The 13,233-nt window shown below is 51.2% G+C and overlaps 1 protein-coding gene across 1 annotated transcript in view; it reads right to left on the reverse strand.

Annotated features, from left to right (window-relative positions):
• Positions 1–13,233, reverse strand: part of CERK (ceramide kinase) — an 82,073-nt gene that overhangs the window by 15,629 nt on the left and 53,211 nt on the right. The window contains exons 5-6 of the mRNA XM_023734624.1: positions 10,540–10,603; positions 5,681–5,826 (exon numbers count right to left, since the gene is read on the reverse strand). Of these exons, the coding sequence (XP_023590392.1) occupies positions 5,681–5,826; positions 10,540–10,603 (210 nt within the window). The remainder of the gene's footprint in view (positions 1–5,680; positions 5,827–10,539; positions 10,604–13,233) is intronic.

The raw sequence follows: 13,233 nt of genomic DNA on the forward strand, positions 1-13,233 counted from the left end.
CATGGCCCCTCCTCCAGCTCCTCACACAGGTGATGTCATGGCCCCTCCCCCAGCTCTTCACACAGGTAACACTGGTGGCCCCTTCCCCAGCTCCTCCCACAGGTGACTTCAGTGGCCCCTTGACAACCATGACTGCTTCGTGGCCCAGATCACAAAAGGGAAAGGAGCTGCAGAGTCCCCACCAGCAGAAAAGCATCCGTAAAGCAAGGGCAACGTGGGAAGGTCAGAGAAAACACAGCACTGAGCACGTGTTCATACTAAGACAAGATTTAAAGCAGCGACGCTGTGCTTCTCTGCAACGTGACGGTTTCCGCATCTGTACGGTAAGAAGCCAGGGGTGAGGCCCAGCCCTGTTTGCAGCCGCCCCTGCCATATGACACAGTGTGGAGGGGAAGGTGGATCCCGCTCGGAGCCCCCCTGGCCATGTGCGCAGACACCTGGCTGCCGAGCACACACACCTGGCCTCTGTGTACATACTACCTGGCCGGGACTGCACCCACTCCCTCATTTGTAAAGTGGGTGTGACCACAGGGTGACCTCAAAGTGCTGGGGGAGGAGGGCATGGTGTCACCTGTTTGTGAGTCACTAGCCTGCAAACCAGAATATCAGGAGCTCCTCCTGGACTGCTGTGACGCGGACCGCTGTGACGTGGCCACGCTGGGCTGGGCCTCCTTGTCTTGTCTGGGTTTCAGCTGGGTCATCCTGGAGGTCACTGGTCCCAGCCCCGAGTGGGCAGAGAGAGGCACAGGGTCCCCGCCCCCACACATTCGGACTCAAGAGGGCTGGGATGGGCTCCGGAATCCGAGTTATTAACAGACCCGTGGTCACCTGCTCAGCAGCTGAAAAGCACTAGGCTAGATTTCCCAAGAACAAACTGCGCGACAACATCTGGAATTGCCTGATACTGCCACACACATAAGCTCTCATAGACTAAGGTCCAAGTTCTTATAGACTAAGAGGAAGACCCTCAATGACATGGACTGACACAGTGGCTGCAACAATGGGCTCAAGCATGATCCCGAGGATGGCGAAGACCGGGCAGTGTTTCGGTCTGTTGTACACAGGGTCACTAGGAGTCGAACCGACTCGACGGCACGTAACAACATCCACAGCCACCTGCATTCACAGGCATGGGACGCACTGCCTTCGGGCCCAAGGACAGTCTGCAGTCTCCCTCGTGGGTGACACTGATGAAGCCTCCAAGTTCATGGTTCCAAACAGACATGCTGGACGGCAAATGCTCTTTATAACTGCAGAGTAACAGAACCCCGTCAAGCTTTAGATCTTAATGGAAGACGCTTCATTGTTTCACCTCAGTGGATATATGGCTTCTTCTGTTTGGTGACCTATATACATACACACGTATTTATCTAAGCAGTTAGCGGATATGAACCGCCAATGTTTTGGTTAACAGCCGAGCTCTTAACCACTGAGCCAAGGCTCTGTTCTTTATGTGTCTGTGTACATATATGCACGTATACATACATACGTATACATGCGGTTGTTGTTAGGTGCTGTCGAGTCAATTCCGACTCAGAGTGACCCCATGTGACAGAGTAGAACCGCCTCATAGGGTTTCCTAGGCTGTAACCTTTATGGGAGCAGATTATTAGGTCTTTCTACTGAGGAGCCCCTGGTAGGTTCAAACCGCCGACCTTTCATTTAGTAGCTGAGTGCTTTAACCATTGTGCCACAAGGGCTCCTTATATACCCGTATATGTGTATGCGTACGTGTACATATACGTATATGTATACATGTACGTACAGCCACTGGTGGTCCAGTGGTAGAATTCTCGCCTTCCACGCAGGAGACCCGGGTTCAATTCCTGGTCAATGCACCTCATGCACAGCCACCACCCATCTGTCAGCGGAGGCTTGTGTGTTGCCAGCATGTGGAACAGGTTTCAACGGAGCTTCTACACTAAGGTGGACTAGGAAGAAAGGCCTGGTGATCTACTTCCGAAAATCAGCCAACAAAACAAATCCCTGTGGAACACAACAGTCCGATCCCATTGTACATGGAGTTGCCATGAGAGACGGAGGCCGACCTGACGGCATTACAGACTAATTCTTGAAACATAATTAACAATATCTAAGAAAAACTGTTGTTTCACCTTTTGCCACTCCCTCATCTTTATAATTACAGGCACCTGAATGATAAGGGTTAACACCATGTCCTATAACCCAAGAGCTATTCTTTATTTCTGGGCCCCTTTAGAACCTCGTTGCTCCAGAAAGCAGACACTAAAAGAAAGTTGAAAATCTTATGAAAATACTTCAAGCAGGGTTCTGTTCTGGGGGAAAAAGGCAAATATGTCCAACCTTTTCACTGCAAAACTTACAGTTACAACAAATACGAGGCTTACAGACCCCAACGCCTGCGCCTTGCCCTTTAGAAGCTGCGTGAGAGGCCACTTGTCGATGGGAGACTTGGGGATACGAGGGCCATATCCAGCTTTGGCCGCACCTCAGGCCCTGGCCAGCTCCGTGAGCTGTGATTACGACCACCTAGAGCTGCCACCCGATCACCCCGTGTGATAATAAGATGCCCAGGTGACAGTTATGGACCTATTTTATCAAAAAAACAAATTTTGTGCCGCCAGAAAATGAAAGAAAACACTATTCAAAACCGAGAGCTTTTTGCCAACTTTGTCCCAGCTGGACTCGGTGGAGAGGACTTGACACCTCAGCAGAGCCGCTCAGGGAGCCGATGCACCCCCACCCCACGCAGCTCCCGTCTGTGGGGCAGACAGATGTCAGCCAGCCAGAGCACCTCCTGCCGCAGGGCTCCCCCAGCTGCCCTCCACGTGGACAGCGCTTCTGCTCCCCAACAAGGGGACTCCCTCCCTCCCCTGCCCACGTATTTCTGATGGCCCTGTATGAACTTGGGGGGCAGGTGAGGAGGGAAACTGCATGACCCACACGTGTGACTGGACATCTTAGTAACCACAGCTGTTGTAAGCTGCCGTCGAGGTGACCCCGGGTCACGGTGACCCCACGTGTGCAGAGTAGAACTGCTCCATAGGATTTCAGTGGCTGTGTCCTTTCAGAAGCAGATCCCTAGACCTGTCTTCCGAGGTGCCTCTGGGTGGACTTGAACTGCCAACCTCTTGGTTAGTAGTCGAGCGCTTAACTGTTTGCTCCACCAGGGCCTTTGTAACTCCAATGACTGGGTCTGATGACGACAGCGGCTGTAGAAGTGGTGCCGGGGGCCTCTTCTCGGTGGACTCTGGGCTAAAGAACCATCTCCCCTGGGTGTCGCCCGGCAGGCTGAGCGTTCTGTTTTTTCTCACAGTAAAGCCTGCGGCTGGGCTATCCCCATCACTGCTTAGGGGAACACAATGACTCATCCAGCCGTGTTCTTTACAATCGACAGGAAATAAAGCTCCTCGCTCTACAGATAACTGTTTCACCAAAACTTTCCCCAAAAGCTAAATGAAAGGGTCTCAAAGAAATCATTTTCCTTTGACACAGCATTAAAACCATCACCATAATCACGGACCCACAAGCCACTATGCTAACCCAATCCCCTGGAAGCGAGTCTTTGTGCTGAGAACACCCTGGTGCACCATGTCAGGGGCCACTGACCCCAGCGCCGTGCTGACAAGGCCCACAACCGAGCCTTCACCAGCTCAATGTGCCGGCCAGCTCCCCAAAGCCAAGGTTAACGCGCGTTACTGGAGGGGGCGTGGGGCGTGCAGAAGGGGCTGCAGGAACTAAAAACAAAACAGAAAACCGTTGCCATCAAGTCAATTCCGACTCATGGCGACCCTACAGGGCAGAGCAGGACTGCCTCCGAAGGGTTTCCAAGGCTGTGATTTTTATGGAAGAAGACTGCCACATCTTTCTCCCGAGGAGTGGCTGGTGGGTTCGAACTGCCCACCTTTCAGTTAGCAACTGAGCAGTTAATCCCTGTGCCACCAGGGCAGAGCAGACTCATTTAAAAGGGGCTCAGGAGCAGAGGGCCCTGGTAGGGGCTGCCCCTCAGGCAGGGCAGGGCAGCCTGGGCTCCGAGCTCTCCCTGCCCCTCTGCCCAGCGCTCTGGGTGACCATGGCCTCGGGCCCATTCTGCAGCCATACAATGGGGTGGTTAAGGCAGTGGTGAGCTGGTGATACGTGCAGAAGGTGTGTGTGGAATGTCTGCCTGCAGCCAGCCAGCAACCCATGGGAAGGAGGGGAGGCCCCCGCCCAGCCGAATTGTTTGCAAAGGCTTGGACTAAGCAGGCACAAGCCCACACCCTTCACTCAGCTGATGCTGTGAGTTTTCCAAGAATGAACTGCTTCCTAGAAAGATGCCAAATGCACCAATCAGCGTGGTTCCAGTCTCCCTCCTGTGCCTCCCTAAAAACCACTGCCATCGAGTCAATTCTGACTCACAGCAACCCTACAGGACAGAGTAGAACTGCCTCACAGAGCTCCCAAGGAGCGGCTGGTAGACTCGAACTGCCGGCCTTTTGGTTAGCAGCCGTAACTTTTAACCGCTGTGCCACCAGGGCTTCCCCACACCTCCCTGCACACACACAAAGCTGGAGATCTGGCAAGGACACAGGTCCAGCTGTCAGATAAACCCACCGCCCACAGTCAGGGCCGAGGCCAACCCACCTTCCCCGACAGGTGCTTCTGGAGATGGCAAGGGGTGGTGCTGAGTGTGACGTGCCGTCTGCTCAGGGCTGGGCACGAAGCAGGCTGCGCTGCTGCTGTTGTTGGGTGGGATGGACACGATATGGCTCATCAGCCATCTCTCAGAATAGCACACGATGGTTGGGTAAAATCATAATTTACACAAAGTAACAGGCCTAAAGGAAAAACCAAGACTGGCGTTTCCCCACAGAGCACGGCACTGTTGGCGCTGACGGCCGTCGAGCTGATACTGGCTCTTGGCGACCCCCTGTGCAGAGCAGAACTGCTCCACAGGGTTTTCAAGGCTGTGACCTTTCGGAAGCAGATCGCCAGGCCTGGCTTCTGAGGTGCCTCTTGGATGGGCTGGAACCGTCAACCTCTTGGCAAGGAGTTGAGCACTAACGATGTGCGCCCCCAACCCGGGGCCCCGCGTGCGCGCCCGCCCCCCGGGGCCTTGTGTGCGCGCCCGCCCCCCGGGGCCCTGCATGTGTGCCCCCAGGGGCCCTGCGTGTGCACCCCCCACCTGGGGCCCTGCGTGTGTGCCCCAGGGGCCCTGCGTGTGCATCCCCCACCCGGGGCCCTGCGTGTGCACCCCCCACCCGGGGCCCTGCATGTGTGTCCCCAGGGGCCCTGCATGTGCACCCCCCACCTGGGGCCCTGCGTGTGTGTCCCCAGGGGCCCTGCGTGTGCACCCCCAACCCGGGGCCCTGTGTGTGCGCCCGACCCCCGGGGCCTTGTGTGCGCGCCCGCCCCCCGGGGCCCTGCGTGCGTGCCCCCAGGGGCCCTGCGTGTGCATCCCCCACCTGGGGCCCTGCGTGTGCACCCCCCACCTGGGGCCCTGAGTGTGTGTCCCCAGGGGCCCTGCGTGTGCACCCCCCACCCGGGGCCCTGCGTGTGCACCCCCCACCTGGGGCCCTGCATGTGCACCCCCAGGGGCTGTGTGCACGTTGCTCCCTGCAGGCAGGAGACCCGAGTAACAACGCTGAGAGCAGACAGACCACCCGGTGTCCCTGAGGCTGCTTGCACAGCACACTCAACACTCCCAAAGACGGGCACGTACCTGCGGGGATGATGCCGATCCTGAGCGGGCTAGGGACCAGGGCCGCGCAGGGGTGGTTCTGGTCCACGCTGGCGTTCTGCTGCGTCCTTCCGATCAGGCCGTGTAGGACCTCGCTGAATGTGCCGTCCCCGCCAACACAGACAATTCTGCGGAGGAGAGCAGCGTTAGAACCACGCAGTCTCCGGGAGAAGATGCATGAGCACTCCAGCGACGGCGCACTCTCCATTCTCACCCCGCACTCAGGGTTCGGGGTGTCCCACCGATCCGGCCGACCTGGCATCCAGCCTCCCTCCTAGTGCCCTGCCCGTCTGTCACTGCGGCCGAAACAGTGTCCCGCTGTCCCACCGTCTGCAACAGCCATTAGCTGTGCCTGCTTGTCCCCTGCCCCCTCGGCTGGGTGGCCACCTGCCACCTGTGTCCTTTCTCCACGTGACTCACTAGCTCACTCCTATCTTTTCAGAGCTTCCGCGCCAGTGAGAGGGCCCCCCGGTCACGTACACACTGACAATGCTCCCAGCAGCCCCGCACAGAAGACTTTTGATCCTAGTTTACCTACAACATGGAGTCCCTGGGTGGTGCAAAGCGAAAGGCTGGAGGTTCAAGTTCACCCAGAAGTGCCTTGGAAGAAGGCCTAGAGACCTACTTCCAAAAAATCAGGCACTGAAAACCCTGTGGAGCACAATTCTACTCTGACACACATGGGGGTGCTATGAGTCGGGGTCCACTCCATGGCAACTGGTTACCTACAAGGAGACTGAGGCTCAGAGAGGCCGTGCAGGCTGCTGGGGGCGCGCAGCTGCAAGGAGGCAGGGCAGGACGAGGGAGTCCTTGCACGCCCTCACTGCCCGCTCACGCCCGCTCACCCACAACCACGCCCCGCTCCAGGTGCCGGCCCTTCCCTTCCCCTACACACCCTGCTCTTCCCTCCAGAGGTGGCCTGCTAACAAAGAAAATCAAAGATAGAAACAGGGCCTTTCCCTGCACCCATATTCTGCCTCTGTCCCCGACCCACAAGTGTGAATCTGGCTCATTTTCGCATCCTCCACGGTAAACGACCCCCACCAAGGCCAAGTAACCCCATGCCCCATCCTGCAGGCACCTTCTAAAATATCTCAAATACTGTCCCCGGGCCACTCTACAGCAGGTGACACGTGTCCTTCCCTCCGTGAGGCTCCCGGCCCAGCCCCCACCGCACACTCTCGTGGGTGCGACCTCCAACCCTTCTCTCCCATTTCCCACTCGGCTCTTCCGTCAGAGCACTGTCAACGCTGCACTGCACAGAATCCCGAACGCAGCCCCTCTGCTGCTGCACACCCCCAGGAACGCCAACTCCTAAGTCTACACCTTCAAGAGAAACGCACGTCTTCCTCCAGACCCCTCATCTGAGGCCGGCTCTTGACACAGCCAGATGTCCCCTGGGGGCACTGTCACCCTCTGAGAACCCCACTCTCCTCGTGTCATCTACTCCCACGTCCCTTCCTCAGCCCTGAGTCAGGCCGGGATCATGCCGTGGACGAGGAACCTCGGGCACGACCTCGGGCACGAAGGACTAAGTGGTCCGTCCAGGTCCAAGCCTGGGGCAGCAGAGCCTGGCGTCAGGACTTTGCGATGACCTGACCCCACACCTCACCACTGGCACGCCCCAAACCCCTGCACCGGCCGCCTGCAAAACCTGCCTCAACGCCCGCCTCCTGGCTGGGACGGCAGCATCATCCTCCCCCTCACCTGGGTCAGAAGCCTCAGTGTCATCTTCGTTAATATTCTGCCGTGGAGATGCGTCAGTTCTACCCCCAAGGTCTCTGGAAACACCCCTCTCTGCACGCAGCCTCTGTCCAGCTCAGTCCTCATCCCCGCCTGCCCGCCACACCCATCCAGCACTCCGCCTGGCCCCGTCCATTTCCAGCTCATTACTAATCGCCACCTGGCTTCCGAAGTCCTTTGCGAAAATGCAAACGGGGCCTCTGTGGATGCCTCTGTTGATACTCTTTCTCGGGCCCCGGCACCTGCAGAATGACCCACCTCTCACCGCCATGCGGCAGGCACTGCGCTGGGTGCAGGAGACAGCCGGCCCCCGGGGCTGGTGCTGTCGCAGGCACAGACAAAATAAATACCAAACGGCATGGCAACGGGGCAGCCTGGAATCACGTGCATCCTGGCACAGTGCACTATGAAGAACACGAGGTACCTTCCGTGTTCGTGTGGCACACAGGCGTGGCCAGTCACGGCGAGGCCCCAGACAGCCCGAACGGAGGGACGGTTCTGCAAGGTAACTGGCCCGTGCTCCTCACAGCCGTCATCAGGATACACAAAGTGGGGGGCAAAGCAGCCATTCCACATGCATGGAGACCGAAGAGACATGTGGTGCACACAGTTAACGTGCTCCGCTGCTAACTGAAAGGCTGGCGGCTCATGTCCACCTGGAGGTGCCTCGGAAGAAAGGCCTGGCCATCTACTTCCAAAAAAATCAGCCATTGAAAACCCTATGGAACACAGTTCTACTCTGACACACGTGGGGTCGGAGTTAACTCGACGGCAGCTGGCTCCAGTCAACACACGTGACAGCTGGATTTAAAAGCAAGGCACGATCCGGGGTTGTCTTTTGCTATAAAGAAGTATGGAGCATCCGACGTATGCTGAATACGGAGCAGCAGAAATGATGGCCATCACTTGCTAAGAACGCATGGCCAGGAGCCAGCTGCCCCCGGGGAAAGGGCTTGTATCTGGAGGCGAGCCTTGGCGTCACAACTCGCTGGGTAGGTGACTTGGTCTGTAACTAACAGCCAGCGCCTACACTGGCTGCAAAGGAAGATAACGGACTTGGCCGCTGTTCGGATCAAGCCTGGGGATGAAGTGCGTGAAAGGGCGCTGCCTGCAACACGCTGACGTTCGAGAAGAGGGAAGGAACGGCCCCCTCCCGTCAGCATTCCGAGGGTAGATGGGTTTTATTTCCTTTCTAACCTTAGCACCCGAGGAATCCCTATGGGGCAGTTCTCCTCTGTCCTATAAGGTCCCTTTGAGTCGGGATCGGCTCCACGGCATACAACCACCACCACTACCACAACCCCCTCAGCACCCAGCACAGTGCCTGGGCTCCGCAGATACTCGGTAATGCTTGCGGAATGAATAACGACTCTAAAAAAATATTCCCAGCGTAGCTTAGAACACGGTGCCCACAAAGTCCCAGATGGAACAGAAGAGTTAAAATGTCCAGCAATTAAAAAGCAGGTGAAGTACAGGGCACTATTTCACTCAACTCAGGATGAATGAATTTCTAAGCACAAAGAAAAGCTGAGAAGGGGGAGGATACATGTGAATACATAAATGTGAAAATTTGTACTGGCCGGAAACACACCATAAGCAAAATTAAAAGACAATTAGCAAACTAGGAAAAATATTAGCAAAACGTTATGACAATAAGTATGACTTGCCTACTATTTGTTGAACAAAAGAACACACGAAGATTATAGCCAACAGAGAAGGAAAAATGGGCCAGGAAATAAGAATTAATTCAAAGAGGAAATTCAGTTAGTCAATAAGCACGTTTTTTAAAAGCCTGAGTATTTTCACATGTCCAACCAGCAGGGGGTGTAAAGTGATGGCGCCAAATACGTTGGCAAGGATAATGGATCTATATTCCGAGAAAGAATATAAATTAATAGACCTTTCTAGGAAGCAATATGGCAGTACACAGCAGAGATTTTAAAACTAATCCCCTACGACTGAGTAATTCCATTTACAGGAATTTAGCTTGAAAAAAAAATGAAGATGTCTGCAGAGGTATTTGCGTACAGGAGTGCTATTTTACGAGAAGGTGGCTTAACTTGAAGAATGTCATCAACGTCACTGAATTGTACACGCAGAAACTGTTGAGATGGCATATGTTTTGTTACATATATTTTCACCACAATAAAGTGTTTAAAGAAAAGAATGCTATTTTATTGTACGAGCAGAAAGTGGAAAGAGCCTAAGCATCCCGTAATAAGCAGCTAGCTGAATAAATTATGGTATGTCCATATACTAGAACATGATACAGGCATTAGAAATAACACTTTGGAGGAAGCTTTAAAGATGTGGGAAAATTCTTAACATGTAATAAAAAAAGCAGAATCTCAACTTTGTTTAATCAGCATTACTCCTATTTTCGTATATCCCCACCATCACCACCACCACCAGTTCCTGTCCAGGTGACTCTGACTCATGATGGCACCCCATGCGTGTCAGTAAAACTGTGCTCCACAGGTTCTCGATGGCTGAGTTTGCAGAAGTAAACTGCCAGGCCTTTCTTCCAAGGCACCTCTGGGGGGAACTTGAACCTCCACCCTTTGGGCTAGGAGCTGAGCAGTCTAATCGTTTGCACCACCCAGGGGCTCCTGAGTTGATACAGAGCGATATAAACATGTATTTCAATGACTGAAAGGAAAACACACAAGTAGTCAACAGTGGTGACCACCAAGTAGTGGGAGAATGTGTGGCCCTGAACATTTCTGCCTTTTCCATACTTTCTACAAGAAGCATGTTCTACTTTTACAATTAGGGTAAAAAAATAATAATAATTAAAGGAAAGGGAGGTGACATGCTAAGGTATGTGGGTAAAACTTGATTAGAACTTACTATCTTTGTTGTTGGGTGCCATCGAGGCGATTCTGACCCATAACGATCCCGTGTGACAGAGAAGAACTGCCCCATAGGGTTTTCTAGGCTGTGTGATCTTCACAGGAGCAGACGCCAGGTCTTTCTCCTGAGGAGCTGCCGGGTGGGTTCAAACCGCCCACCTTTTGGTTAACAGCCGAGTGCTTAAGCACTGTGTCGCCCAGGCTCCTTCACTATCTACTAATCGGGATGAAAGAAAGTTTACTCACCCATCATATTTCTCTATATTCATCTCGTATAAACTCTCCTTAGCATGATTAGCACGTTCAGTCACTGCGGAAAAAAATAACATCACCTCGTAGAGCTTATCTTCAGATGTATGGATCCATATTGAAAATAAAAGGCAAATAAACCGTTCTTTAAAAATAAGGTCCTAAAACATCTCAGGGGATTTCCTGTAAGAAATTCCTTCTTAGATCTTACCCTAATCCCTTTAGAGAAAGGGGATCCGGCTGACATCAGTGGAATACCACCTCTCAGGATACATTCTGCTGGGTAAGATCCAAAACGCTTGGCATTTAATTTTCCACAAGTACTACTTAGCTAGTAAAAGATTACTTCTTTTAAAAACTTTTATAGTTTTTCTCTTATCATACAAGTTAATTTGAAAATTTTAGAAAGCTAGTAAAAGATTACTTCTTTTAAAAACTTTTATAGTTTTTTTCTTATCATACAAGTTAATTTGAAAATTTTAGAATACACTAAAAAGGAGGAGGAAATGTTATAAAACTATTAAAATATATTCGAAAGTAGAAGAAAATGTTAGTCCACAGTCTCTATGCCCAAAGTGAAAATAATTGTCATTTTCACCATTTTTAAGTGTACAATTCAGTGTGCAATTCACCCTGCCGTACAATCATCACCACTATTCTTTTTCCGAAAGGTTTTCATCACCCTAAACAGGAACAGATTCTCTGCAGTCTGCTTTTCTCATTGTCCAGCTTTCACATGCATATGAGGTCACTGAAAGCACCCTGGCTTGGGTCAGGCACACCTGAGTCTTTAAAGTGACATCTTGGCTTTTTAACACTTCGGTCTCTAAAATAATATAATAATAACAGTATACTTCACACATAAATCTTTATACTTGTTTTTCTTTCAATATTATATCATAATTATTTTTTGTAGCAATAAAAATTCTTTTTAAAGACCACTTTCAAAAGATGGAAACCCTAGTGGCATAGTGGTTAAGACCTACGGCTGTTAACCAAAAAGTCAGCAGTTCGAATCCACCAGGTGCTCCTTGGAAACCCTACGGGGCAGTTCTACTCTGTCCTATAGGGTCGCTATGAATCAGAATCGACTCGACGGCAGCAGGTTTGGTTTTTTTTTGGTTTCAAAAGATACATAATGCTCCTAAGATATACCACAGTTTTATTTTTATGGCTCCTGTTTGGGGGCAATTTAAATTGCTTCCAATGTTAGGCTAATTTAAAAAAAGTGGCAGCAGCCATTGCCATCTATCAGACTTTGTGCACATCTGATAATAGTCTCAGGAAAGATTTAAAAACATGGCATACTGGCCCCAAATCCTCTCATTTTTAAGGTTCTTGCCGCACACGGCCCAGCAGCTCTTTAACAAGGTCCCACAAAATCATCAAGGCATCGAAAGGGAGGAAGACAGCCCTCTCTCACAGGTTCCAGCATTGAGATGCAAGAGGGCTTGCATTTAAAATGCTGGGACATTTTGATCTAAGATTCTATAGAAGAATCCTGAACAAAAGGGGGAAAAAAACCTGGAACAAAATTATAAATTCTCAGTGGAATCCAGACTTTCTAGAGCCAGTGAGGCTGGATGAACCCCCAAAACTATTGCCCCGATATAATCTTTAAACTTTAAACCTCAAGCCAAAACTTTTCCCGGAAGTCAGCTTTGAACCAAACAACCAAAAAAATCCAGCCGTTGAGTCAATCCTGACTCATGGTGTCCCTACAGGACAGAGTAGAACTGCCCCATAGGGTTTCCGAGGCTATAATCTTTACAGAAGCAGACTGCCACATCTTTCTCCTGCAGAGCCTCTGGGGGGTCTGAACCGCTGACCTTTCCGTTATCAGCCAAGCACTTAACCAGTGCCCCACCTCGGCTCCTGAACCAAACAACAGTTTAACCTAATTAGTAAAGTACGTCTGCCTTGAGCATCGTGCTCTCTCTAAGATCTGTCTATGTGAGATCAAACTGTAACAGCATCTTAAGAGGTTAGATGAGAAGCTTAGGGGGCAGGGAGTTTATGTCCACGGTGGTGGGATAATTTGGAAACGGACAGCCAGAAGGGTTTCACAACTTAAAAAATGTAAACAATGTCACTGAATCATACAAGTAGAATCTGTTGAAACAGTGTATCCTTCGCTGTGTATGTTTTCACACACAAAATTTAATCTAAAAAAAAAAAGTATCACATTACATTTCTTCACATTTCACTTACTGGTAAAATTATTTCCGAGATTCATTAATCACTTGTATCTTTTCTTTCGAGAATTTCCTGTCCATGACCTTTGACCTTCTATCTTCTTCCTGTTTTCTTTTTATATGCTTAGAATATTTACCCTTGGCTAGAAAAGACTACATTGTTTATTTTGCATTCTTTCTATTCTTGTAGGCAAGAAAAAAAATTGTTTTGTTTAAAACAATCTTACAAGATAAAAATCTTCCCAAGTGACTATCTTTGAATTACCTCAAATTTGCTTCTACATATTTATTTTAAGAAGAAGTGATAACTTGCAAGTGGCCATTCAAAGTAGAACAATTGGCCTCTATTCGCCTGGAGCAACAGAGGAAGACAGTGAGTCAGGAATAGGAGAAAATGGAATGTGTGGCGGATTGCCTCCATAAACAACTGCCTCCACGAACAACTGCCTCCTTTGCCATGACAAGAAGAACTGGATGGTGCCCAGTGACCATTACT

Source organism: Trichechus manatus, unplaced genomic scaffold (assembly GCF_000243295.1).
Source record: "Trichechus manatus latirostris isolate Lorelei unplaced genomic scaffold, TriManLat1.0 scaffold00069, whole genome shotgun sequence".
NCBI classification, from domain to species: domain Eukaryota; kingdom Metazoa; phylum Chordata; class Mammalia; order Sirenia; family Trichechidae; genus Trichechus; species Trichechus manatus.